The sequence below is a fragment of the Accipiter gentilis genome, chromosome 5 (assembly GCF_929443795.1).
Source record: "Accipiter gentilis chromosome 5, bAccGen1.1, whole genome shotgun sequence".
Taxonomy (NCBI): Eukaryota; Metazoa; Chordata; class Aves; order Accipitriformes; family Accipitridae; genus Astur; species Astur gentilis.
The window spans coordinates 32,324,007-32,351,901 of record NC_064884.1 but is presented as its reverse complement, the minus strand read 5'-3'; the positions used below and the strand labels follow the sequence as shown (position 1 = coordinate 32,351,901).

At 40.8% G+C, this 27,895-nt stretch overlaps 1 protein-coding gene across 4 annotated transcripts; it reads left to right on the top strand.

Moving 5' to 3' along the window:
- The first annotated feature begins 2,583 nt into the window (after positions 1-2,583).
- Positions 2,584-27,895, top strand: MYCT1 (MYC target 1). Of its 4 annotated transcripts, XR_007506113.1 has the most exons (4): positions 2,745-2,833; positions 8,945-11,830; positions 24,884-25,553; positions 27,100-27,895. XR_007506113.1 is itself a non-coding variant. In XM_049801296.1 (3 exons), exons 2-3 carry the CDS (start codon positions 11,527-11,529, stop codon positions 25,414-25,416), a joined length of 837 nt encoding a protein of 278 aa, XP_049657253.1. In that variant the 5' UTR covers positions 2,745-2,833; positions 8,945-11,526; the 3' UTR covers positions 25,417-27,895. The 4 variants fall into 4 exon arrangements, 2 of the variants coding, with proteins under 2 accessions (XP_049657255.1, XP_049657253.1); XR_007506114.1 differs by lacking the exon at positions 27,100-27,895 and having other exon boundaries at positions 8,945-14,244; positions 24,884-24,965; XM_049801296.1 differs by having other exon boundaries at positions 24,884-27,895.

The window sequence follows — 27,895 nt, the reverse complement described above, 5'->3', positions numbered from 1 at the left end:
TTGTTAAACAGAAAACGTCTAGCTGTTCAGGGGTTTACTGGAGGGCAAAGAAAAATGTCACAGTCATAATATATCAATGGGGAAAGCATAAATGCCTCAGAGAAAGCAACTGCCAGCCCTGCCAGAGCAAACTGGCAATGGTGCTAAGTCCTCCCCCCGTGGCTGCACATGGCCGAGGAAGCCGGCAACTCCTCACCTGCTGGGACTACCCTGTGTACCTACCGTTTGGTTGCCCACAATTTTCCTAATACATGGTGATACCCATCACATTTATTTCCTCTGAAAGTTCTTCTCTTTCTTCAGGGTTAGGACTTGTGCTGTTGTAAATTCAAAGCACCTCCCCTCACTTAATCAATACATTCAAAACCTTAAGGACAGAATTCAGTTCCTCTTTTCAAGGGGTGAAGGACTGCTCATTTCATTGGCATTGAACTCACTCACATCAGCAATGTGTTTGACAGCTCGTCCTCTGCATACCACTGACTCCCATCAGTGTGTTGTACTTGCCAGTATAATGAATGGTGATGAGCATTTTTATCCATGAGGGTACCTCATGTTATGATGATTCTATTTTCAGGAAATGATACTTTTCAATACAGAAAACTGAGAGGGCTAATGGAGTTCCCAAGAAAATGAATTCTTGCAATACTCAGAAATAAAATGAACAGAAACAAAATTAGTGTAATATTTGAAATAATAAATTAAGACAAGGTTTATGATGTACCAATCTGCTTTTGCTTTTTGTTGAAGAAGATGACATTTTAATTACGACATCTTAGGATTTGATACACTGTACCTATTTTAGATGAGTTCTGTTGCAAAAACTTGCAATTCTTTCATTTTCTTGCAAGAGTAAATAGTGGAAAGAGAGTTTGAAACTGATCTGAGAGAGCCTCCTGCTTTGCAAGTCATTGTAAGCCCACATCACCTTGATTCATTTAAAATTTTAGTTGCTGCAAGTTGCTGATAAGCATTACAGGTGTATGGACCAGGCAACAATTTTGGTGGTCGAGCTTCTCTGATCTGCTGCTGCTGACAGTTGCCCATATCAGCTGTTTGTTTCTGAGGAAAATGAGAGAGCTCCCACCTTGGAATACCCTGTCCAGAGAGAAACTGTCATGCTGCTTCTCATTGTTGTTGACTACCTCACAAAGCGTTAAGGTTCATATTTAATACACCTGATAATATGGAAGATTTAATTATCTGTATAAGTGTCCATGTCTGAACTCAGCTGCTTTTCAACTGGATTAAAGTAAATGTTTAATTCTGTTTTACAATGATTATCTCAATAGATGCATTCAGTAAACTAAAATCACTAAATTTCTTCATTTTATAGTTTACAATAATTCAGTTCTGTTGTATTTCCATCTACTCTCAGAGCACAAAACTAACCCCAGTCATAGAATTCTTTAATCTGTATATTTTTAACATCTGCTCTAGTATCTGTGTCCCAAACTAACTAAATAATCTTTCTTATCAAGTTGTATCTTGTTCACAGACATCTGAAAATCAGATCTTTCTCATTCAGGTGCTTAACTCAGTATTTGGATATGCCATTTTAAGCACCACTTTTGAACGCCATCATTAACCATCCATTAACCATCAGGGTATATTTACTCAGTACTTTTAAAAATCTGTTTCATGCAAAAAAGTCCCAAACAAAAAAAGATTCAACCTTAAAATTATGCCAGATCCAAATCTTAAGATTGGAATATTCCTAAATTTTGGGGAGTCCTGATATTCATTGTGAAAAATAGATGTAGCTGATTCTGTTCTTTTTAACAATGGGCAAAACAAAACCTCATACAACTCTTCAAAGAACAGAGTTTGACATTCACACCAGAATGCTTATGGACTTCCATTATCTGCCATATATTTAAGAGGAAAACAGTTAAAATCAGGTCCTACAGAGTTTATCACATAAATACAAAATCATATATTTTATTGATCCCCATACATTCTCCATTAATTCCGGGTCTGTGTCAATAAATATCTTGGCTTAAATATCTTTTGTAGGGCTGTTATTATTGCTATTTGTTATATTTAGCAGCAGTACCTACAAATTCCAACAGGGAATTTAACACTGCATTGTATTAAAACTGTCCAAACAATTAGCTCAAAGCCTGTTTGTGTTGCACAGAACTCATATTTTAGAATGGGGTGTGGAAAGGAAAAGAAGTGGCAAAGGAAATTTGAAGTACACTCATTAAAATATTAATGCCAACAGTTACACTGTCAGGCCCAGCTAGTTCCTCAAACTAGCCAAGGAACAACGGCGAATACTTAACAATCCTCATACTCTAAGTTAATATACTAATGGAAAGGTGTTTATCAGAAGCTTCCTGTCACATTCCTTCCTTGCTGAAAATTCCTACCAAATACAAGTGCTTTTGAATGTTTAAGGACAGTCTTCAACATAGAAAATCATTAAAGGAAAGAGAAAAGAATTTTCATCTCTCTATCTCTGGGCATTTTGGGGTTCAAAAAGTTTCAGCGAAAGGAGGCGATTTGGTATTGTTCTGAGTCAATTTGCTCTGGCTGAGGAAATGACGAGAAGGAAACTATTTCCTCGTCTGGGGAACCATGTGGTGTTCCAAGATAAGGCAAGCACTTGCTAATTCGAGTCCACAAGCAGGAAACGCGATACATCCATTTCCTTTCAGGCAAACAACACAGTTCCCTGGCAGCACAAAAGCATTGCTTCCACTGCTAAATCTCAAACGTTCAGAAACCCATTGCTCCTCTGTGGACATACCATTCTATATTTGTTATTTGGATGTTATGGATAGAAACAGTACTTACTCTCCAATCACATGGCCACCAAAGTTTTGGGGTAAGGATTTTGTTTCTTTTTCTAGAGTATTTTTAAAGTAGCTGCTGAGATTTGCTGGTGATTGCCTTAAAAAATACGTCTAGATACTTTCAAGCCTCATGTGGGAAGCAAAAGTAATTAATAGATTTTGTATTTCTTGCAGTGCAAAAGATTGTTTTCCAAATGTTTCCTTGAAAAAGTTTTATCATGTTTTTAAACTAATCAAGACAGCAGGATCTGCCAGGGCAGAATTGATTGTTTGACAAAATTCATTACTTAAGTCGGTTGAAAAGGTGTCTATTGACTTCAGTATGTTTTAGATCAGGTAGACATTCTCAACCGTTTAATGGATGTACCTACACGGCAGACATGATCTGTTTCATCTTCTGAAGAAAAAAGAGATAGCAAAAACTAAACGTGTTGCAACCTTTGGAATAAACTCTTACTCCTCCAGAATGAAAATTATTTGTAATTTGTTGTGGTGCCTCATGATCAGATTTTCCTTGCTTTTTCCTCAGTGTGTGTTTTGATTATTATTCATTAAGACTGTTTTCTTTCACCCAAACCTGGGAATGGTTCATTAACTGAAATGTATAGAGAGTGAGGTGGAAGTATATGTTATACTGAAATTCCTTCAAGGTAATTAGATTCAGTGACTTGATCCTAATGTGTTCTCTGCAACCACTGTGGAGAACCTTTCCATCCAAAAAGCTCTATTGCTTGCTATGTATAACATTAACATGTATTAGCATTTAGCATTAGAGTGAATCATATGATCTGGTTTTGTCTATTTTTTTATGTTATCGCTATTGAGCAATGACCCCTCCAAGAATCTGTGCACTAACTTAAACTAAAAAATAATATGCATTAGCAAAACAGGACTTTCGTTGCATAGAATTGCCTTGAGAACAGAGTGGACAATAGCTATATGAGAAGATTTAAAGAAGTGCCTCCATTTCCTTAGCATAAGAAACAAGAATCTGTTGAATGCCATCCACATGTTTCCTGCAGTGACACATATATTTTCCTACTGGGACACCATGAGCAACTCACTTTATTTTTGTGTCTTGGGCTAAAGAGTAGGATAATATTACTGAACATCTTTGAGAAATACTTACAGATTAACTGAGGAAAAAATACTGTTATTACTGTTTCAGAGTCTTTTGTTGTCTGGAGGTTGTCTGCTGGACTCTGAAGAATAACTATCATTTTTGTAGAGTGGAACTACATGTAATTCTAAAATGGCTCTTTCAGAACAAAAATGAAAGTGCTTTCATCAACATGTACTTTAAGAATCCTTGTGTAAAAGGTGCTGCCCCTTGTTGCTGCAGACTTGCTTTCATTCTGAGGTAAATTATTGCTTTACTGTCACGGAAACATCCACAAGAAACAGCAAAGTCATATGAAACTCTAAGGACTCATTAACCACCCTGCTCAGACTGTGGGAAAGGTGTTCTCCGAGTCAAAGAAAGCACCTAAGAAGCGAACGTTTAAATCCCACAGCCTGCTGCATGTGGCTGGCCCTGCTGTTACCCTGTCGCCCCATTTAAGGTACCTCTCCAGGTGCGCCAAGCCCCTGTCCTTCGGCGTCAAGAGCTGCTTTTGACACCGCAGAGCAGGGCATGTGCGAGCTCTCTCACCGCCGACAGGGCCAGCGTCTCCTTTCACCAGCGTTGCCCCCCTGCCCTGCCAGGGACCGCTGCTGTCCCCAGCCCTGACCACCCCCCCTTTGCTTACGCTCTGACAGCAGATGGGCCTCACAGCTCGGGGTTTTGTGAGGAGCTTGCGTGGTCTTTCTTATTTTTTCTGGTAGATTTTAGAGGAGTTAATAGCGTTTCCTCTTCCTTTCCTGTAGGTGTATCATATGTGGTAGTCTAGGGAGGGACGGTATATAGTCTGTGTCGGAAGACAATGGCTGACACAAGCTCACTGTGAGGAAACTTCACTTAAAATGGTAGAAGTGTATTTTCTGACATCCTTGGAGATACATGACCTGAGGTGAAAATAAAACTGCACATGATAGATATAAATAACATGGAGTTCTTTATTAAACGAGAACGCAGTACTTGAAACTGTGATTTTTCAGGATATGGCTTACAGGCTCCTTTCACTGTTTTTCTAAGCCACCCACCACGTAGTGCTGTGAGCGTGAATACGTTACCAAGATGCAGATCCTCTTCCATGCCTGGGTGACTTCTCAGCAGCTCCCATGGACTCGGCCAAAGTGTAAAGCTCAAAATGCGTGCAAAGGTTTTCTGAGAGGAACTAACTTTTTGAGAAAAAAAGAAATGCTGTAAAAGTTGTAAAAGCGACTATTCATAATGATATTTAATCTCTCACATTTTTATAAACCATCTATTGTCTAACAGCTGGTTCCTTACTGTGGAAAATATACAGGCATCCTGTTTTCTAAAGATGTCCAGTTTCCAGTTGTAACTTCACACAATAGCATCTTAGAAGTGACTCTAAGAATTTTAAAACAATGAACAAACTAAACTGTCCTCCGCTTATTTATGTGTGAGCACATGTAAATCTTTTTACAACTGCTCCAGGCTAGTGGAAGTGCACATGAATAAAGCTGTGTAGATAAGAACAAGATATATGCACCTTGATATAAGCCATGCTCCGTGGATTGCCTAAGTAGTCTAAATCCTCTCTCTCTCTTCATGCAAAGACCTTAACAAATAATAATATTTAAAAAAAAAATTAGCACACTTTTTTGCAAGCTCAGTGTAGAGTCAGTGACAGCCTGGAGAGTCGATAACATGCTTAGCTGCAGATCTTGCAGGAATTCTTCTTTTGAATTCAGTCTTCACCATCATCATTCTGCAGTATTTTTGAAATGCTAAATTATGCAGCAAACAGAAGCAGCAAACCAATAGTTTTGCTGGCCTAAAATCAATTCTGCTGGAAAAAAAAATGCAATATTAACCTCCTCTTCTGGTTTTAGATCACGAGTTTCATGATAGAGATCCTGGCCCTGCCAGTAAATATCCTCCGTGTAATGCGTCACCCGCACAAAATTGGGATTCCAATTCTCGCTTTGCTAGAGGTGTTCGCTACTACAGACATTGTGCGGTCTTTGTAGACGTACGTGCCTGTTTCAGACAAGTTGTCTGACCTACTCCAAGGATGCAGAAACTCATCTCTTTCAGGTGCCAGCTTCTACGAAGCTGTGTTACCTCTGGTCACCCTACTTTGCAGTAGGATTCCATAGTACAGCACTTTGGCAGAGGCAGGAAGAGAGGCACTTAAAGCCAGCCTCTGCTGAACTTCAGCACCATTGGTGTCACATAGGACTGTAGACAGAGAATCTGGATTTATTTTTTTTTTTATTGGTAGTTTCAAAAGGAGGTTTGGCAATAGCTGAGTGAGAAATTCAGGGTTTGGTACCCATCCATCAACTACTAATCTCATTTTTTATGTTTTAATATAGTCTTTATTGAGTTAATTTTGATTTGTAAGTTAACAGTGGAAGCAAAGATGTTTCCATTTTAACGAAGAGTGCATTTCTTGTAATTCCTAAAAGCATTTTCAGTCGCACACAATTAAATACAATAAATGGCTTCGAGACAATCCTATTTCTCCAGTGCAGATAGTAATATACTTTCAAATCAGGAAATTTAATTTAAATAGTACATTTGATCAATATGACAGCAGCAGAGAGAAAAAGTGTAAGCAGATATTAATCAACGTAAACTCAGATCCCCAGACTATCCTTCAGTCTAGTTTTTCTCAACTATCTATTTAAAAATGCAACATTACAATTTAATACCTTAAAAACATTAAGGAGAATTTTTCTTTTCTTGAATCAGAATCCAGGGTGGGTTTTGTCCAGTGTGTGGAAACAATGCCATATATCTGCTGGCTTCCAGCATTTTAATATTGCAAAATGCCTGGCACTAATACTTTAAATGTTATCACTTGACTTCATAAGCTACAAATGCACTCGTGGTTTTAAATATAATGTCAAATTTTGCCTTGTTTCTCCCGCAGCCCACTGATCTCCTCATTAAAATGTGTCTGTTTGCTTGAAAGAAGTCAGACTATATACTCTGCTGGAAAAGATGGTCCTTAGGGATGAACATATTCTGACGTCTGACACTGTGTTGTGACGTCACGTTAGTAGTGTAGTAATAAAGGTGGCTAAGGACTTTGCGTCATGCTTTTTATGAACTGAAATACTGCTTGTGAAGGGCAGCACTGACATGACCAGTAACACAGCTGTCAAACACAGGAAAGTCCAACCTAGACAGCCACGGGACCTGATTTCTCTTCTGGGATCCTTCATGGGTGGTAGCCGTGGCAGAGTAGAAGCAAGAGCGGCAAATCCAGTGCAGTCCTTTGCAAGTGAGAAAAGAAGCGTTTGGCTACCTGTGTGGTGGCCAGGTTCAGCCTGCTGGCTTCCACTCTAATGACTGTGTCAGTGCATTTCCAGCATACCCACTGGGTGGTCTCTCCTCATTCCCTTTTCTCCTCTTCACACCCGTTGGACCCTTCCAGTCTAGCTTTAGCAGCAGCAAATAAAGACTCTGGGAGCTGCCTCGGCTGTCGTGCTGGAGATGCGGACACATAACAGCTCCTATTTGGAGCCAGCTGTGGAGCACTTGACAGCAGTGGTAGCTTCTACCAGGCTACTGCTCTTCCTAGTTTGATGGCTGGAAAAGGCCGGCATAAACCCGAGTACCCCAGAGGGCCTTTATCCTGGTAGACTGGGCATCGCTGATAGGGCAGAGGACTTCATTAAGCTGAAGATGCGATTCCTTTGCTGGCAGATAGGAGGAAGAGAAGGCATGACACAGAGCCAGTTACAGATGCCTTACACCACTGGAGATTTCCTTCTTGGCAGAGAAAACCTTCAGGGTTGAAGTGGAGCAAAGTAGGAGAAAAACATGACAAAATTAGAGCCTTGGGTTCAGGTGTAATATCAACCTCAAGGATGTATTTCCTGAATTGCTATTTTTCTTCTTCTCTTCCATTCCCTTTTCTCCCTTTTCAAAATTTCACCCTAGCATGCATATTCTTCCTGGTATTTTAATTTGCAACAGCCAGCCAAAACAGAGCAAGGTGATTGAAGACACTGCATCAACTGGAATTTTTTCTTGAAGTTAGTCTCTTTTTTGTCACTTTTCTGTGATTTGGAAAACCCCAGTGATTTTAAAAGTGCAATACTTGGCAGTGTATCACACATCATAAGGAGCTCATAGCACAAGGAATAAATGCCTTCACTCTTTCTGCAGAGTCTTTGGGTTAGATCACTGGTGCCTGCAAAAGTTTGGAAGGGGCGTGTGAACAAGTGAGCTTCTTTCTTTTGAAATCACTCTGCTGGAGACAAACAGCTTCAGACTTTACAGGCTCCTGTTGTTGGAAGCAACCCCAATGGGAGACGAGAGTGAGGGAGAGGCAAAATTCTTTCTTCCAACTTCATGATGCACTCCTCCTTTAGAATTTTAGGAAATAATTCCTTCCAGTGCTTATCCAAAGAAGTAGGACATTGTCCTCCTTCAGAAAACAGAGACTGAAAATTAGGATAGAGCCTTTTAGTGCGCAAATATGAGTATTGCCATGACCCAAAATTCCACACTGTATTTTCAATGACTAAGTAAGCAGTTCTCCATTCGTACTACTACTGGGGACAATAAATGAAAATTGTATTCCGATAATAACTGACTTTTTGTCAATTCTGAATTTCTTTAACTTCATTGCATTTTTGCATTTAGTTAAAATAATATATAAACAATAGACAAAATTACCCAATAAGAAAAAAAAATTAAAAGCAAGCCAAATTCATCAATACATGGTGAGAGAGAGGGAAAGGAGCAGAATGGTCCCAGCAAGTGTTATCAGAGGAAGGGATGATCCATATTGATTTGGTGAAGTCAAACATATCTGAAAAAATATATCTGAGTTCTTTGGCCAGGAGGCTGTATTAATACCTCTCCCATGTCACAGGGGGCCATATATATATATATATATATGTATATAAAATGCAGTCTTCACACTGAATCTGCATCTGCCCCATCTGGCATACACTGACTATGTCTACATTGACAGCTTTCCTGCTCAGACTTCCCAGAGTGCTTCATCATGCACTACCTTAACAAGTCTGTTTGCTTAACATTTGAATTTCAGAGTCTGGCTTCTGGCTCATTAGGGATACTGATCCATCACTCAAGACTTGCAATTCAGGGCTTAACCTTATGGTGTGTGGTGTTAAAGGACTCAAATCACTGAGCAGACTTCTGTCCCCGTCATGATGGAGTTAATATGAGAGCCAACTGTATGTGAACAAACCCTCCTTCCAGCTCTCCACCTATCTTTTCTGACCAAATACATGGCTCATACTTCCAGGTTTGTTATTATAGATTTTCTAGAGCTCTGCTAGTTCTTTATTGCTTGCCTAACCTTCCATCTTCTGAGTAATATTTTCTCTTTTACTTATTCTTTACTATACTTATACTTTATTTATTCAAGCTGGACCCTTTAAAAAAGTAAAAGTTGCACATGTCCAAAGCTAACTTTCCATGCCCTTAAGACCTTGTCTTTCATTCCCATTTCACAGCCAAGTATATCTACGGATGGTGGAAAAAGAGCTTGTTTTGAAGAGCATATAATGCAAATGCTTTCATTAATTGGTTTTAGTATGTCAGTGGCAAATGTATTTGAACAAGCCAATATAAAGGTAGTCTAATGCATAAAATAATAAATAGGAAGGAGGGATGCATTTCCTAGTTTAGTCAGAAAGCTCTCAGAATTCGCTGCATGAAATAGCTAGGAAAACTGGTGGAAAAATAGAGCCTTGGAGACTTTTTCTCTGTTTCTTAGCCCAGAAGATATTGATCAGATGGATTAATTAGAACACTGTTCCTCTAAAATATGTGCAAAATGTCTGGACCAGAAATTTCTACTTGTGTGAATGGTGTGAGTGCATAATACAAGGTATACTGTAGAAAGAAGTAGAATATGCTTATACCTCTTTGTGTCAGTCTGGTATGGACAGTCCACATCCTTGGGGCTGCAGATTTCCCCAATTCTATTAAATAACGCACCTGCAAGCATACCTGGTTTTTAGTGGCTGTGTAGCTGTGTTGAGTAAAGGCAATGGTGACATAAAGCCTCCTCCCATGTAAGGTTTCTAACATGGAGTAAAATACATTGATTCTTCCCAAATTCACAAACTAAAATTGTTTTATTTTCCTATGGTCAGCTTGAACTTAGAGCAGGCTGGATCACCCAAAAGATGTTTGTGGGAATAGGCATACTGGGAGGCAGATTTTTAGTTGGGTTGCTGGAAGATAACACAGATGGTTCCTCCAGGTTTCGGGTCCCTATCTGAAAAATGGAGAAAACTTCCTTGTGCTGCTTTGTAGGAATATTGTCAAGAGAAAGAGCATGAGGTAAAATGTGATACAGAACCGGACAGAAAGCTGGTTCTGGTTTTGCAAATGCTTCTTGTAAACACACTCAATTTTTTCAAGTACGTTTATCTGAGGAGCACGTGTACAACACAGATATAAAATATGATACATTTCAACAACACTATGAAAGACAAGCAAATCTTTATGGTAATGTTACATCCTTGAAATATTTCCCTTCTTATTACCAGTCTTAAATCTAGTGTACCTACAAGTTCTCCCTCCTGCTCCTCAGTGAAATGTTACATGATGCCACAAATTTAATAGTGAAGCCATATTTCCAGATTACTTAACCAAAGATTTCATTTGAATGAGTAACTTTTTTCATATTGCTGAAGAATAATTGCAATGTATCTGCACGGTGAATTCACAGAAATCAGGACTGTGAAAATCCTACACAGCTCAGCAGAGTTTTTAGGACAGGGACCAGTTTTGGTTTTGTCTGTTACAAATGCCACACACTGGGATTTCAGTCAGACTCTGAGAACATAGTACGCAGACAAAAAACCCCAAAAAACGGCAACATCAGTAAAACTCAGCTTCACCTATATACGACCTGAGACAGACTTTTTTTTCATCTCTCGGAGAGGGCTGTAAGGATGTGCATCCTCCCAGGCCCAGCAGCATCAAAGTAACTTTTGCTGCACAGCTTCCGGAGCAACAGAGATTTCCCCATGGCAATCTCTTTTTTCCCCCTTCAGATGAGATACTGGTCCACATGAAAATCCTGCGATAGAGATGTAGAAAATGTCACATAACTAAATCACTTCTCAAGTGCTCAGGTGGTCAGAAGCTGATTTAAGTATTCCACGCAATTTTGATAACGATCACGGTAGCTAGAGGACTGCTGGGGCAAGGGAGACCCACACATACCACCTTTCCTCTGCTTGAACCTGTTAAGATCTCTGCAAGGAGGAGGGTTATCGTCCTATTTACCAGGTCAAGGTCACCAGAAGATCTTCCCGTTTCCAGCTCCCCGACCACCGTGTGAGCTGACTTGGGATGTGTCACACGGCAGCAGCAGAGCAGCCTGGGCCAGTGACTCAAAGAGGACGCAGCTTCCATATAAATAGTGCTAATACAGAGAGAAATGGCAACACGGATGTGGTTTTAACTGAAGGAAGATAAAAGCTAGCATGTGATGGTGAGGCATTAGCAATGGCAGCAACTGCGTTTGAACATCGGCCCTTCAGTGGCAACATGACAGCCCTGAATCTCATTCCTCTCTAGCACTCAGGGTCCCTGGCTCCTCCTCTGAAGTCCTCCAGAACTATTCTTAAACCAAATGAGAAAAAATCTATGACTTGTGAGGTAATTAAAAAGGAAGGCATTGCTCATCTTCCCCCTCTCAGCTTCAGGAGTCACCATGTTTCTGTTCCCCCTCAGCTGTGTTTGAGAAGGGCTGGTTTGTATGCAGCTTTTCGGTTGAGATGTCTTACGCATGTGGCAGCACTGTTTGCTGGAGCGGTGGTGTCTGCGTGCTTCATTCTCTTCCAGGAGTGCTACAGGGAGCCTGAAGCAGCCAGGCAAGAGCTTATGCTGGTGCCAAACTATTGCAGGAAGCCACCACTCCCTCTGTGCTCCACCAAGGACAGGAGTCAAGGTCATATGTCAAACCTAAACATACTCTGCCCACACTGATTTCTCCAAGAGACAGAACTGTGTCTCAGTCTTACGCTGTCTTTTATTTTCCAGCTCGCTTTTGGAGGTACCATTTTGTACCAACTACTAGACTATTATTGTTTTGTATAAACCCCACATAAAAATTTATCAGATAAATCATATACTGTCTTCTCAAGGGGCAGAACGATCAAACTATTCCAAATGTAATATGATTATGCTTATTTTCCTATCAGTTAAGTAAAAGATTTGACAAGCATGTGAAAGTTATCACTTCCAATACTGAAGCAAAGGGGATTATATCAATAGTCAGAGCTTACATTTAGGAAGATAATATGTAAATCCATTCCAAGATCTTATATGCAGGCCTGTCAGAGAGATAAAAGTAGATATTAATGAGGGACCTATTTTTTTCCTTGCCCTTATTCTGGCAAGCCAAAAGAAAAGAGTGTTACTGTAGTTGGATGAAAGCAACAAACTAAGTCATGAAGAGGAGAGACCAGTCTTAATCTTGCATGCTATCTATTCAGAGCACGATTTCTTCCTTGTATATAAATTATTCTTTTAAAGTGAGTCTGTCATCCTCAGGCTGTGTTTTGTTGCATCCTAATTACTGCTTCTTTCCTGCTTTCCCCACCCCCCCATACAACCACTGATTTATCAAATGCTTAACCATCTTTAGCAGGAAGGGCACAGATCTGAGGTAGTAGAAGAAAGAAGCAAAGTTTCTTCAGAGTATTATTTAAATATTAATCAAACACACAGTGCATACACTTTTTGGCAATTACACCTACTGTATTCACTGAGTATGTGGTGCTGCCCGTTGTCACATGAGCTGCCAGAAGCATCACCCTTTATTTTTCCACCAAATACAGGAATCTCATCTTTAGGAAATGAAGTATATTTCTTCTTCCAAGCACCACACCAATGAATGTGTAGGCATGTGTATGTGTCACGTAAAAAAAAGGAGCTTAGTGCTGTGCTTTCTCCCTGGGACAAACTCCCTGTAGCTGCATACGCAGCTGCTAGAGCCTGGCAAGATTCATACTCATGAGTTAGTCTCAGCACATGGTAGGTGTAATCATTCTGCCTTAGTTCTTCTTGTAGAACCTGTTGAAGGAAAATGCTCTGTATTGATCCATAATATCCCATTTTACCATTGTAATTCATTTAACCAGGAGTCAAAGATCTTTGTGACGCAAATGAGTGGCTGTGAGTGGTGCCATCTCCCTTATACAAAAGATTAAACTGAAGCAAGGAGATGGAATGAGATGTCCACAATCACAAAAGAAGAGCACAAAGTAAAATCAAGACTCAAGACTGACCCTTTTGCCTTTGTAAGATTATCTTCATTTCATAACCTTATCCTTTTGTCTGGGAAGGAAAACAAAATCAGAAAAAACTATCAATAACAGTTAGTACAGACAACTTCATTTTTTCCTGCTTTTCAAGGTAGAAGCTTCACTTCCTATACAAACTTAATAAAAGGTACTTGTTCAGATTTTGAAGCCTATTGTACAGTAGTTAAATTTGCATGAAGCAATCCTAAGTTTTTCTCCTAATATGATTTATTCCCCTTCTACCTGAGGAGACAGAAAAGAGACTTATGTGAGTTTGATTTTCCTATATTGAAAATGGGACAATAGTAACTTAAGATTTGCCTGTTAAGTAATCTCAACCAAAACTCCATCAACAATAGAAATATATACAACCTTGTTATGAAATAATGTCTAGGAAATTTTCAGCAAAATAATTAGGGGAGAAAGAAGTAGTCAGTTCAATGCAATGCAAAAACTTCTTTGGGCTCTGACACATGCTTGCAGAAGCGAACAGCCAGGGCAGTTTCTGCTTCTCAGCAGAAGCCTCTGCTTTGCTTCTCTGGCACCTTATTTGCAGAAGAAAATTAATTCCCTGTTTCAGACATTCGAATTCACAGTCCAACATCTTAATACAGACTTATGGCATATTTGACCATTACACTGACATCTGTTAATTTTAAACCCTTTGCTCTAAAAAATTATGTTATATTGATGCCATCTCTCAGTTATCCAGGGTAACGGAAGGATGAGCCAACAAAGCAGACACATAGCTTCTGTGGAAGGTGCATAAGTTACACAGGCAAAGTATAAATGAAGACGGATATCATTGATGGCTCTATTGATTGAGAAGCGCAGGAGTCTCCAGGCAAGTAGGACCTGGACCAGCCTGGAGCAGACACAGCCTCCCAGGCACCGCTGGCTCCTGTGGGACAAGCACCAATGTTGCACTTCACACTGAATCTCCAGCCTGGATCATCTGTCCTGCGTCAGCAAGAGTTGGCTAATACTCCAGATCAGTAATCATGTCCCCCTGTCCTGGTTTCAGCTGGGATAGAGCTAACTGTCTTCCTAGTAGCTGGTACGGTGCTGTGTTTTGAGTTCAGTATGGGAAGAATGTTGGTAACACACTGATGTTTTCGGTTGTTGCTCAGTAGTGTTTAGACTAAAGTCAAGGATTTTTCAGCTTCTCATGCCCAGCCAGCGAGAAAGCTGGAGGGGCACGAGAAGTTGGGACAGGACACAGCCAGGGCAGCTGACCCAAACTGGCCAACGGTGTATTCCATACCATGGGACGTCCCATCTAGTATAGGAACTGGGGGGAGTGGGGGTGGGGAATCGCCGCTCGGGGACTGGCGGGGTGTCAGTCGGCGGGTGGTGAGCAATTGCCCTGCGCATCATTTGTACATTCCAATCCTTTCATTATTGCTGTTGTCATTTTATTAGTGTTATCATTATCTTTATTAGTTTCTTCTTTTCTGTTCTATTAAACCATTCTTATCTCAACCCACGAGTTTTACTTCTTTTCCCGATTTTCTCCCCCATCCCACTGGTTGGGGGGGAGTGAGCGAGCAGCTGCGTGGTGCTTAGTTGCTGGCTGGGGTTAAACCACGACAGTCTCACTTAGAAATGACACCAGTATTCATCAGCTTGTGTTTGCACAGATTCTTGTGAGTACAATGTAATTAGGTCTCCTAGCCCACACTGAAATGGATACTCACAGACATATTTCGTACAAGAGAAATCTCCGAAACTGATTGCTGGTCACACACGAAGTACTAGGAGAAAGAAAGCTCAAATTTGTGAACTGCAGTTCACTAATTGAAGAGTACAGTACTACCACATATGGACATCCTTCTGTATTCTCAAAATGTTCTCTGTTACACCTGTTCCCCGAGGAAGATAAATGTAGCAGATTTTTTGCGTTACTGGATGTAGCTCAGGTCTTACTGCAGTGAAAATGTAGGAAAATCTGATTTAAATACAGATCCCTCTTCCTGCTCCTTGAATACTTGTTTATTGGGTACTTTAGATCAGTATTCAGCAAAGTTCACAAACAGCTCCTCTTCCTCTCATTCTTCCACTTTGTAAAACTTTCTTAATTTTCACCTGAAGAAGACCCTAGTTTTAGCAATCTCAAAAAATAACGAGACTATAAACAGAACACTAAACACTACTTCCATTGATGGCTATTTTTGAGCAAGCAATACACAAGTTAGACCTGTCAGCAGAATACCCTGTGGCAGTATTTCAAAGGCAATATATTTCTGAGTGAGAAGAGAGTGTTTCTGAGAAACTTTACAGTTTTGGGCCCCAGTAGATTTCCTTCAGCTTCTGCCGAGACACTATGTTGTATGTATCTGTTTCATTCCTTTTGTCTATGCTAACACACGATGTACATGTAAAATGGAGGTAAGAGGGATGGAACTGGGAAGAGGAGATGGCTCCTCTCCTGGGAAGCAGCTGAGCAGGTTGCAGGGGGAGAGGGAGAGAGACTGCACAGCGGAGGGCGAGGAGCAGAAACAAGGTCCTGCCTCTCAGGTGGCAGAAGGAGACACTTGAGACCCAGAGGCAAACGTGCAGAGATTGCAGCACTTCTGAAAAGCACTGCACTGAGAACCTCTGTTTATTATAGGATGTACTGGGCAGGCTGAAACGTGGTCTTTATTTCTAGTATACCTAGTGTCTCAAGGTACTGGGTGTGTCTCGTCACTCTGAGTTTTTTCTCTTTTAAAATGTTCTACTTCATATTCTGATAAAACTTGGACTTTCCGTATGAATACTTCGTGGCCTTTTGTGGGTTCTCACAGTAAGGACAAGCTCCACCTGAGGCTGTGTCTGGGTCAGGTAGGCTCTTCTCAGACCACAGACAACAGCAAGTGCTGTGGTGGGACTGAGGAGGATTTCAGTGTATTCCTTACCCTACAGTCTTCCCAGCAACCTGAAAACCTTGTGCTTTGTTCTAACCCTGAATGTCCTCTGTTTCCTTAAATGCAGCATACGTGCTCTGGTATTTCTTCCTTAATTTCAAGAATTTTAGGAAATGCTACTTAATTTTAAGATTTCACTCCAGTCACTAATGCTCTGTTCATATAAGAAATTATTTTATTCTCAGGTGAAATAGTCTCATCAATTAAGTAGTAACTATAATGCCCTATTGCACTGTGGTAAATTGTGATTTTCTGTTTGATTTAGGTTCATGCAGAGGCTATAGCTTAGGCCTTATGCTCTGGTTTTGTGAGGTTGGTAAGATTGCCTTGCCAGAGGATTATTTGCTGCACACGCGGAAAAGATAAAAATTATATTACTGTCTTTGTAATGCATTAGGAATCATAATGAAACCATGTGGTAACAAAGTTTCTATCTCTGTCTGCATAAAGGAATCTTTGCTTTGTTTTATACAGTTATGCCAAAGGCATTAAATTAAACATGCTGACATCTCTATCTTAGATGTTTCCGTTTATTACAATTACTCTTTATTTATCATTCCAGTAAAAATCAACTGCCAGTAATATCAAGGGAACATCATTAACTCTGAGTTGGTTTGTGGGATATCAAGATGGCATATTCTATTCGTCTGGCTTTTTATCACAATGAATTATGGTATTAGGAAACGAAGCAAATGTACTCTGGTGCATGGAGATCATTCTGGACTTCACTGTCGATGGCAAGAAATATGACTTTAAAAACAGACTTGGCCTCGTGCTTCTCCATCAGCACAGATATTTGCACAAAACTGTACAAGCTTTACTTCACTAAGCTTTTGAACACTGTTGCTGTGCCTCAGTCTACTTTACTTTCAAAGCCTCTGCAAAATGCTAGTCCTAAGTGTTTACGGCAATGTAATACAGAGTTTTTCCGAGTTTTGAGGTACTAGTAACGTCTCTGTAATGTTTCGTTGGAATGTTTCTTGTTGTTTTTTTCTGACACCCTATTTTATTAGAATTAAGGTGGTTTATGTATTGTTAGATTTCCAGCACAAATTTCCAGCAGATGGCAATCTTGTTCCTAGGCAGGTTGCTCGCTGGTGAAGTTAACCCTCTAACAAAGAGCGGTCCCCTCTGCGTTTCAAACAGAGAATTAATCCAAGGGCACAGACTGCATATTTTTTTTCCTTGCCATTTACCTAATAATTTTTCAGATGCTTCCGGAGCCTATTTGATTACCTGATCGAAGAAAGTATTAGAAACTGCACAAAATAACGTCAGTATGGACCTTGAGCTGTCATCTGTACCTTCTTTTTTCAAGACAGTATTAACTATATTACAACTCTTGACTGATAATGGTTTTTAAAATCTTTAGTGGGGGTAGATGCACCACCTACATGGATTATCTATTGTAGTTCTTACCTGTCCACACAGATAGAAATAATTTTTTTTTTATTTCCTTTGCTCTATTTTACATCCAGTCTTTTTGGTTTATCTGCACTGGACATAAAAACAACTGTTTAGTTATTAAGTGAAGTGGGAGAATTACTCTTTGTTGCTGCAGAAAAGAATCTCGCACTAGCACAAGCCGAATAAAACATCCCTCTAGCAAGCTGTATCTGAATGCAGAGCACTGACATTTCTGGCAGCCTGTCTTACTTATTTTGTTTATTAGTTCTCACGTCCGCACAGTCTGCTTCTCCTTCACCTTTTTTTCCCACAGATTCTGTTTTCCAGATGCCACCATCCTCCTCTATTTGTTTTCTGGACGTCACAATTACCTGAACCACCTTGTGCTGTCGTAGCCTGTCACTGTCACTCTTTCCACAAGAGTCTTGTGTGACCTTTCTTAAACTTTTGCCATGACTAAGATCACAGCTGGTTGATATTACACAGCAATGGATTCGCCCACCCAGCTGAATCATGGACTGCCTACAAATGATTAATGAGAGGCTGTTTTGCTAATACAATTAGTGACAAAAATGGGGAAGATAGTACTCTCAACACTTGTCAGATACAGACAAATTGCTTTTTTGAACTCAGCATGACAACAGCAGTACAGGATTTGGCTACTGATACCAGCCCCAGCTTTAAACAAAGTTTTCTTGGAGTCAGTAGAACCGGCATAACATTTCAAGTAGTTCAAATCACTTCAAACCTTCTGTGGTGGGAAAAAGTGGTGGCTCTCTGAGCCCAGGGTATGTTTCCTTTCCAAGCTTGCTGCCTGGGATGTGTGAGGAAGAGTAGCTGCAGCCTGTCCAGCTTAGAGACGTACATTTGCTATAGCTGTAGGAAGACGCTATGAGTGTGTTCAAACTGTGATGGACCCTGGCTGCTCCTGTCTGGTTTTGTAAAAATGATGCTGTGTTATGAATATCCGTTGATGACTTACCTGAACCTCACTTGAAACCTGAGACATCGAGACTCCCGTAAAACAGTGTCTGAACCATTCTTACTAGTCAGGTTACTAGATTTGTCATATGTAAAATGCAATTCATACTTTAATGCACTAGCTGGTGCTCTACGCTAAGACGTGCAATGTTCAGGTATCAATTCCCATACTGGTTTGTACAGTTTTTATACCAGCTTTTGTCACTGACCTTTTATTTTGGGAAAAAAAGTATAGGGTGAGGCAGAGGCTGAGCTGGATCTTTCCATGTCTGAGTGCAAAGCCTCTACCAGTTGTCAAGGCTTTTCAGCTTTGGGTCAAAGCAATGTGTGTGCGCACAAGTGTGTGTGCATGTAGGGGGAGGGATGCTCTACTAACTTAGACAAGTTTTGAGTCACTGGCATATGACATCACTTAAAGGAAGGAGAGCTCACAAAAATGTGAGAAGGAAAGAATTAAAATGGAAATAAATTTAGAATTCTAGAATTTTGATTGAAATGATAAAAATAGGTCTTTTCCACTATACAACATGGTGGCATGTTCTGATACTTCTTATTGTTAATACAGCTGAAATCAGTGAGCTTGTATGTTCTGCACACAAGCTGGCTGGAGCCCACATGGAGTAAAGGTTGCATGTCAGGTACGTGATGCCTCATGCTAGTTTTGGGCAGGTGGAAGAAAAGAAAACTGGCAAAATTACTCAGTTGCTTAAGTAAATGAACAGAATCTTGCTCTAACTTAATATGAGTAAAACATCTCCAGAGCAAGCTGAGTTTGAATGCTGAACAATGCCATTCTTGACTGACAAGCTACCTTACCACTTCTGATAACTTTAAAATAAAACTACTTAATTATTTTCCTTTTAATAAAGCAATAACAAAAAATTAACAGCTCCAAAACATCAAGATTGTAATATTTGAAAGTCACCCACTAAATCAAATCAAATGTGTAGGTAACATCTCACCCTATAGGTGTTTTCTGCCTCCTTGTGCTTAGCAATAGCATGAGTAGAACAGATGCTCGGAAAGCTAACTGGCTCTTTTTTAGCTTTATTAGCTATTATTGGCAAAGATGCAGTTCAAATTCAAGTCGTGTGCACAGCCTGACTAAGAGATGCCTTTCCACTTCTCTCTTCTTTGCATTTAGTACTTTATCCCATCTTCCCCCGCCCCGCCCTGGTTCTTGCTCTGAGATGCTCTCATTGAAACTGCTACTTACATGATTTGAAAGGTACTACTACCCCTTCATATACTTGGCCAGGTGAAAAGTTTACAAATGTATATATTTGTGAGCATGAGGCAAGGAAGATCTCGTGCCCACCTCAACTTTACGCCTTGGGGAATTTATCAAAAGCTATAGGAAAGATGCAAGTCCCAAGTATTTCCTAAGTTCAGGCAGTAAAATGTTGTTCCAGCCCAACCCAGGTAGAGCTGAGGGCAAGAAGGACATTCCTTGGGAAAATGAATCCTTTGAATTCAAAGGGATGTCTTGCTATCTGATGTGGTCTATACACATGAAAGTAAAATGAAACCCTCACAGAAACAAGAGATTGACCTGAGTATGTCTGCAAGGATACTGCTAAACTCCATGATAGAGGCAGGATCCTCCATCACAAAAAGCAAATCTATTTTATAAAGATTTTGGTTGATCCAGGGACTGACAAGTCTAGGTAGGGACTGTGTTGCTAATTTTTTGTGAGGTATACCCCAAGGTGAGGAGGCAGAGAATGTAGTCCACTTCTCAGAAGACCTACAGATTGGTATAAGCCCCCTTTGGTTGGCCTTGCTACTGATGTCCAGGCTGGGTAGGAAGAACTTGTTTCAGTGCCATAACTAGGAAAAGCACCTTATCAGCCAGTCTGTCATCTTTACTAAGAACATGTCCAAATTTCTTCTGTGTGGATTCTATAGAGTGTTAAGAACTTGCTAGAGGGTATCAACTTGATAGGATATACACTAACACTTCATATATACAGTTCCTGGAAAGTTATGAAAGCCTTAAAGAAAGCTGGAACAGCCAAGAAAAAGTTTTTCATAGCAGAAGAAATAATCCCCTGCACAAACCTGTAGCACTACATTTGCTTAACATTGCCTGCAGCAGTCAGAGAGGAGGGATTAGAGAGGCTTCAGAAGGAATTGCCTGATCTGGATAGATGTTGGGCTGACAGACACATGCTGGCTTGGTGTTCAGATCTGGGGGTAACATCCAGAAGTCAGGGGTGTTACTGTGGGTTCTGAACCTCCAACCTTTTTTGCATGGACACATTGGAAGTACCTTAGATAAGAAAGGTAAAGTAGCTAAGATATGCAGTTTCTTTGTCTCCTTATCCTTTTATTTCTGGCTTTGTACCTCAAAGTCTGTCATGCATTGTTGAAAAAAACCTTTGCCCTTCACCTCAGCTGGTGTTAGAGGTGAGAGTGGAGAAAACTGACTGAGGTGGGATACCAAATCTTTTTGGTTATGGCACAATTAAATAAAGCAGGCAGCGTGAGCAGCCTGAGAACCATGCAGATCAAAATGTATTTAGGGGACCAGCACCTGGGAAGTTATTGTTATTGGCAGCATCCTTACTTTATCTCCATGATAATGGAGATATGCACAGCTCTCAGGAAACCATGACATGCGCAGCTTAGGAAACCATAAGGTACTATAATGGCTCCTTGGGAGACACTTTGTGTCAGTATTGCTCTGACCCTCCTGAAAGGCTACTTCTGCCCTGGCACAGCCCAGATTAAGGAAGAGAAAAACAACTCTGTGAAAGCCAGCTCTTCCCCTCAAAATCCCAGGTGCAGCAAGTCCCACTCTGCCTTTGATCTTTTTCTCTGTTTGGTAGTGTTTTCTCCAATGTACCTCAGGGCTGTGATCGCTGGACGTTCTAAAAAGGAAATCAATGGGCATAGATTTACAATTCTTCAGTGTAACTTTCTAGAACTGAATTACGTTTCAGTGAAATTCATCCTCTGCAGGGAGTGAACAAAAAGCAAGTTGGGCTTATTAGTGTGACCCACAGTTCCCACTGAAGTCAGTGAGAGTCTGGGAATAGAAAGAATAAAGTGCCTGTAACCAACGGCTCTAGTGATATTTCTATAATAAGAACTAAAAGGTTTAAATGTAGGTCCAAATGGAAATGGGAGCATTTGGGGTGCTATACGGCAACTGCAATAATCAGTGTAAACCCAGCTGAGTTTCCCTAGGGAATAGTTTGACCCTCTATTTTTATGTTCATTTATAGGAGTAGCAAAATAAAAAAATCAAAGAAATGAAAGAAAATGAAGACATTATGAAGGGATAATTGTTTGTGCTGTACCTCTAGCACAGGGGAACAGCACGTGGGAAGGACTGAAGAGCTGCACTCGATACTTCTGTCAATTCCCTCATCTGCTTTTAACAGTGTGAAATGCGGGTTTGATCGTGCAGGTGGTGAAAATTATGGCTAGAGGGATGCAAGGACAAATCCTCACCATGGTGCATGGCAACCCCAGAGCCAGGTACACTTGTGCAGCTTGCTGTGCTTCTCCTTACACTCGAGCCCCACAGAGATGCCTTCCCCTCCCTGCTGGAGCTGACAGCCCAAACAGGAGCAGGGATATCAGGTGGCAGCGCAGAGCCCTGTGCCTGGGGGTTCCCTTGGCAGTCTCAAAATATAATAAGGTAACTAGCATTCCAGCCAAGGTGTGAGTAAAATCAGCCTGAGAAAGGATTAGTTCTTGCTCCACTTTCCCATAGCCACGCGGGGACAGCAGCAGGGGTACTCACGCTGCAGCTCTAGTGTTGGGAAGTGCTGTCTTCAGGACACTCCCTGGGATTTACTCAACTGGAGGTGGCTAAGTCCTGGCTCTCCCTTCCCACCTTGAGGAGTATGAGTAGGAACTTGCAGTAACAGAATGTATTAAATCCATTAAAATGGCATAATAGGCTCTTCCTGACCAAAAGGGGCACAATAAGGCCTGTTGTGTCTCTGAAGATGTTTTATAAAGGGCAGAATCATGATGAGTTTGTCAGAAGGCTGCTTATGGTGGCAGAGCTCCTATCTGCAGCCAGGAGTTGCAGCACAGGATGCTGCCTGTGGGTTCTTGCAAAAAGCAGACCAGACAATCGCCCTTTGGCTTAGCGTGCCCAGTCAAGAGTTTCTTAGTTGTAAAAAATGAGGGCTTAAAGAAAAATTATATTTTAGGGTCAAGCCTAGTCCAGCTCTGAACAAAAGGACAGCAAAGCATTCCCAAAAGGGAGCAGTGCTCTGCAACAATTTCCCATGCTTTATCCTCTCCAGTCTTTGCCTTATTATCCCATTTGAAAAAGGTAATGGTTAGAAGCCTATCTGAAAGCCAAGGTTACAAGCACGTAACAGTGGGATCATATAGCCATCCAAAATATCAGTGGCTTAATTAGAGTGTAGATTTTCTGGGCCTCAGGGAACTTCAAGTCTATCCTGAAAAATGTAAGGTGAATAAACTTGGGTAGGAGATTCACGGTGGCATCAGTAGTTCATGATAATGCTGGTCCTGTCTAGAACCACACCTGCAAAGACGCGTGGGGTGAATATGCTGCCCCTCTGACAGGGTTTGATGGGCAGCAGCAAGGGCTGGCTTCAAATGTAACGCTGCTTGCGGTCCCCACCCTGTAAAAAATTTTATGCTAAACTTTCTGGTGCTCAAGGAGCTAATTTTCCCCAACTGCAAGTATGAATCACATAGCTAACACTTTTTCACTGAAGGTAGAAAAGTAAGAAGGTAGGTAAGGAAGGTAACAATAACTAATTCTTAAAGTGCAATTATACCAATAATCATTTAACTCTCCCCTGCTGGAAGGAAAGCAAATGTTTGCTTTCCCCCTCCTGCAGTGACCTGCCCTAAGTTTAAGCCTTGCTAGGCACCGAGGCCTGACTTTGAGCTAAGGTATCTGCTGGCGCGTACTGGGGTGCCGAGCCTGGCAGGCATCCACTGCCCCCGCTGTGTGCCGGCTGCTCTCCGTAGCCGTCTCTTGGGCTACTTGCTCTCTTTGCCTCTTCAGCGCCTGCTTTGGCTAATTCCCACAGCTCGGACTCAGTGTCATTATTTTGAGTCCTGGGAATGACTGTTTGTGCAGCACCATAAATTCAGGGGAAACTCTTTAAAAGCTGTTACCTTGCAAGAAAATTTTGAACCTAGTTTCATCTTGCCTTTTTTGGGCTCTGACATCTGCATCCCTGTTCTGGAGTTACTACCTTCTGTTACGGTGAGCAGCTACGCACAGAGTTAGCTGGCCTGCACTTCTGTATGCTATAGAAGTTACTCACCTTTCTCGAATTAATACAATTTCCTTTTGAGCAGAAATGCTTCAGAAACATGATAACACAGCACCGACAGAATAAACATGTTTCTGGCTGTCCCATGGCTCTTTTTCACTTATTCCCTCTTTGCTTCACCAGTAGTCAACATAGTGTTCCTTCTTGTTTGAGATCCAATTCCTTCTTGAATTTTGAGGGGATCTGTAAAGGTTTTGCATTCATTTCAGGCCTTATCCCAGATTACAAATGTATCTCCAAACTTTTTAGAACAGCAATAAAGCTGGTGCTTGGCTGCAACAGTAAGGGAAGTTTTCTGAAGTAACTGTCTATTCTTAGAAATATACAAGGAAAAACTTATTCTTCCACGCTGTGAAACCATGTGGGGGAGAAAACAATCCTAGCCATGCTCTTTTTTTTTCTTTTTCATATCTCTTCATTCTTGAAAGCATTTATAAAAGAACTAGAAATTTCTATTTCTTAATGGCAGATTAATGCATCTTTAAATTGGGCATTGGGGATGGGAAATATTCAAGAGACTTAGTATCACTAATGCTTATCTCTGTCCATAATAATTTAGGATATAGTAATTTACATTAACTACTATGAGGTTTCAAAGTATCCGTTACTCAGCAGTAGAAGGCTGAGACATATCCTTATGTTGTGATAAATACAAGGCTTACTCCATTAAGAACACTGAAGAAGCTACATCACTGTTGTAATAGGTGAGTTTGCAAACACGTACACATAGAACATAAAAACCTATAAACAGAACAACAAGTCTGCATAAATCCACACCTCATATTGCCCACAGAAGCAAATGCTTGGCAGTTTTATAACACACCTTGGGGCTGATGGGTGGCTGATTCTGGGAGACTAAAGACTTTTCCCTTGCATTGGTACAGAAACTGATATTAAATGCAAGCTACTTTCTGGATGTTGTTGAATTATGCAAATTAAAGAAAAAACACCATATAGTGAGAGCAACCTGAACTGCTGTGTTTGTGTTGATGTATTGCATCCAAAGATCTTAGCGTTTGTTCATCTTTTTAGGAGGCTGCCATCTTCAATTTATTTTCTGGTGAGAAAATCCTTCAGAGTTAATGAAATAACTTTGCTGTGTATTTTTGCTGTATTTCAGAGCAGATAACAATAGCCTTCACAGTGTCCATGGTGGTTGGACTGGTGATTGGAGGGATCATTTGGGCCTTGTTCACTTGCTTGTCCCGTCGCAGAGCTAGCGCCCACATTTCCCAGGGGAGCTCCTCGGCCTTCAGCCGTCGATCCAGACCCTCCTCCCATGGCCACACTACTGGCAGGACTGGATTTTACCGCAACAGCAGCTGCGAACGTCGGAGCAACCTCAGCCTCGCCAGCCTCACCTTCCAGCGGCAAGCCTCCTTGGAACAAGCCAACTCTTTCCCCAGGAAGTCAAGCTTCCGCGCATCCACCTTCCACCCTTTCCTGCAGTGTCCTCCCCTCCCCGTGGAGACAAACAGTCAGCTCATCACCCTCACTCCCACGAACACCACCACAACCCTTGTGGGAAGCACCACCAACAGCTTAAGTCGACCCGAATTCCACTGGTCTAACAACAGCCTCCGCATCTGCCATTCCACACAAACCCCCCCGCCCGCCTATGAAACCATCATAAAAGCTTTCCCAGACTCCTGAGCTAGGTCCCTGCTGCAAACACGCACGTGCATTTCGGGAGGAACCTCAGCCATCTCAACAATTTTCTGTGCGGGATGAAGATCTCTGAGAAGTCTCTGGCTGCCGTTGCTGAGGGGACATAGGTTGCCAAGAGGCAGGTAGCGGTGATTTCTTAGAGCACAATATCCCACCGTCCAAGGGATCACTTGTCTTTGCACTGCTGGCTCTAATTTACTGCTCTGCCATATGCTTGCATATTTATAGTGTTGTATCTTTAACTGTAACCATTGTATCTTTAGAGGAAAGAAAATGCTGCCACACAAAACCCAGATCATTTCTTGAAGAAACAGATCACGTTAGGGATTACTGACATCGACATTTCTGCAAATTTCACTATTCTGTTTCTTAAAAAACAACAACAAAAAAGTTCTGGTTTTACGTATTTTCCCAAGGATGTTAACTTTTCAGAGATCACCTTCCATTACCTACCTTCTTCCTATAACCACAGAAACCCTTCTGTCGGAGGAACCTTAGATGCAAACCTTGTAGAGGATTTAATGTCACAGTCCTGGCTGTGGTCATAGGCATCCTGTTCTGCTGATTGTGGAGGATCTTAAAAGACTCCATGTTAGGGCTGCTTGTATAAAATTCCCCGCTGTGGGAAAAATGTTGAAGTATATGAAGCTTCACGCAAAGAGAAGTTTCAAACAACATATTAAATGCACGGTAACAATTATAAAGAATTTTCTGTCTGCAGCCAGCAGAACAGGTAGTCACATTTTAATACCTAGTAAGGCTGTATGGAGCAGAACTCCTCATGTTTCATTTTTCTAGTTCTGGTTATCAAGATAAGCAGCATGAATGACAACTATATTTAATTAAGTTTTCTGTTTTGCTACGGGATTACTCATTTCCTTATTTCAAATTGTTTTTCTCAAATTGTACCAACATTTAATTCTTCCTGGCAAATTATTCACTGAAATCTTGTCTTCCACTAAAGCAAGATTTTAGACATCTATGGCTGAATACTGGGATTGTACAATTAGTTGGAATACGAAGATAAAGATGGAATATTTAGTTGAGGTTAACACATATTCTTGACTCATACATGTATCATGTCAAGCTAACCCCTGGCTTAGTAGAGACTAATTGCACTGATGTGAGAAGTCCGGGACTTGGAAACAGCACAGGCAAATGGGGCCTGGTTTAAGTCTTATTGTGTCAGTTTCCTGTTAAATATTTCATGTTCAAATAAAGGATAAAGAATTTCCACAAGTAGAGGAACAGTCCTAGTCCTCACACATAAGCCTTTTTATCCTAAAAGGGCTGGGCAACTGCCAGCCACAGGACTCCTGATCCTGAGGGAGCTGGTCCTGTGCCCCTGTAGAGAGAACAAGTCCTCATTTGTCTTCTGGGAGGGACAAAGATTCAGCAGCTTCTGAGAATGGGCAAAATGCTTAACATTTTACTTTGCAGGCTTTTGGAGACTGGCAGCACGCATCCCTTTGCCAAGCTCAGCATCCCTCAGGAAGCAGTGGCATTGGCCTCTGAACTGCAATCTTCCAGCCCAGTATCACCCCATTTGCAAATATTACTACAAACATTGAGCTTACAAGCGTTACTGTAAACCACAAGTATTCCATATTGTAAAGGCAAATAATTTTGCATATATTTACTGACTGGCTTTTATTGTTTTATTTTTAGTGTGCAACAGTTTCCCTTCTGGAGAGATATATGTCATTGCTAGAAGAACAACAATTAACAGAGTTTACAAAGCATTTCACTGCAGACACTATGGGTTCTAGTACATCAAGGACTTGCTGATAAGACTGCAAAACTGCATTTGGCTGGTTGCAGGCTATGGACTTAAAACAATAGTCTTCTGGAGAAAGCAAGTTGTGTTATTTCATTCATTAATAATATTTTTTTCATTTAGAGTCTTATTGAGTCTGATGAACTTCATTGCATGCACGAGTGTGTTCACAGTGTCCTATCTCTAGAACAGGTGATGCTGCCTATTCTAACGTGCCTACAAAAAGCAGAATTCAAGCTTGCTCCCTTTGCTTATTGAGTTTCATGGACTGTTTGAAGAGACAACCTGGCCTACAGTGTGTACCCAGCTGGCCAAAACTGCTTGTTCCTTGAGAGTGAAATCATTTTAGATGAGTAAATTTTTACTCCTGGATTGTAATGCACATTACATTACAGTAGAACTTTCCACAGCATATTATTACTTGTATTACACTATATTTTGTAAACAATGTAGAAAAGGAAGCTTAAATGTACTGTATTTTTTTTCCTCCTGAAATCTGTACTGGATATCAAAACATTTTTTTTATGTCCCCTGGATTAAGGACATTAAAAACACAGATTGTTTGGTGCATAACCAGTATGGCTGTCAGATACCTAACTACTAGTTTAAACAATGTCTGAATTGAATGTTTTGCAAGCACTCTGGAAGCTTCAGAATGTGAAATAAAGTTAGATCTTACAATCTCAA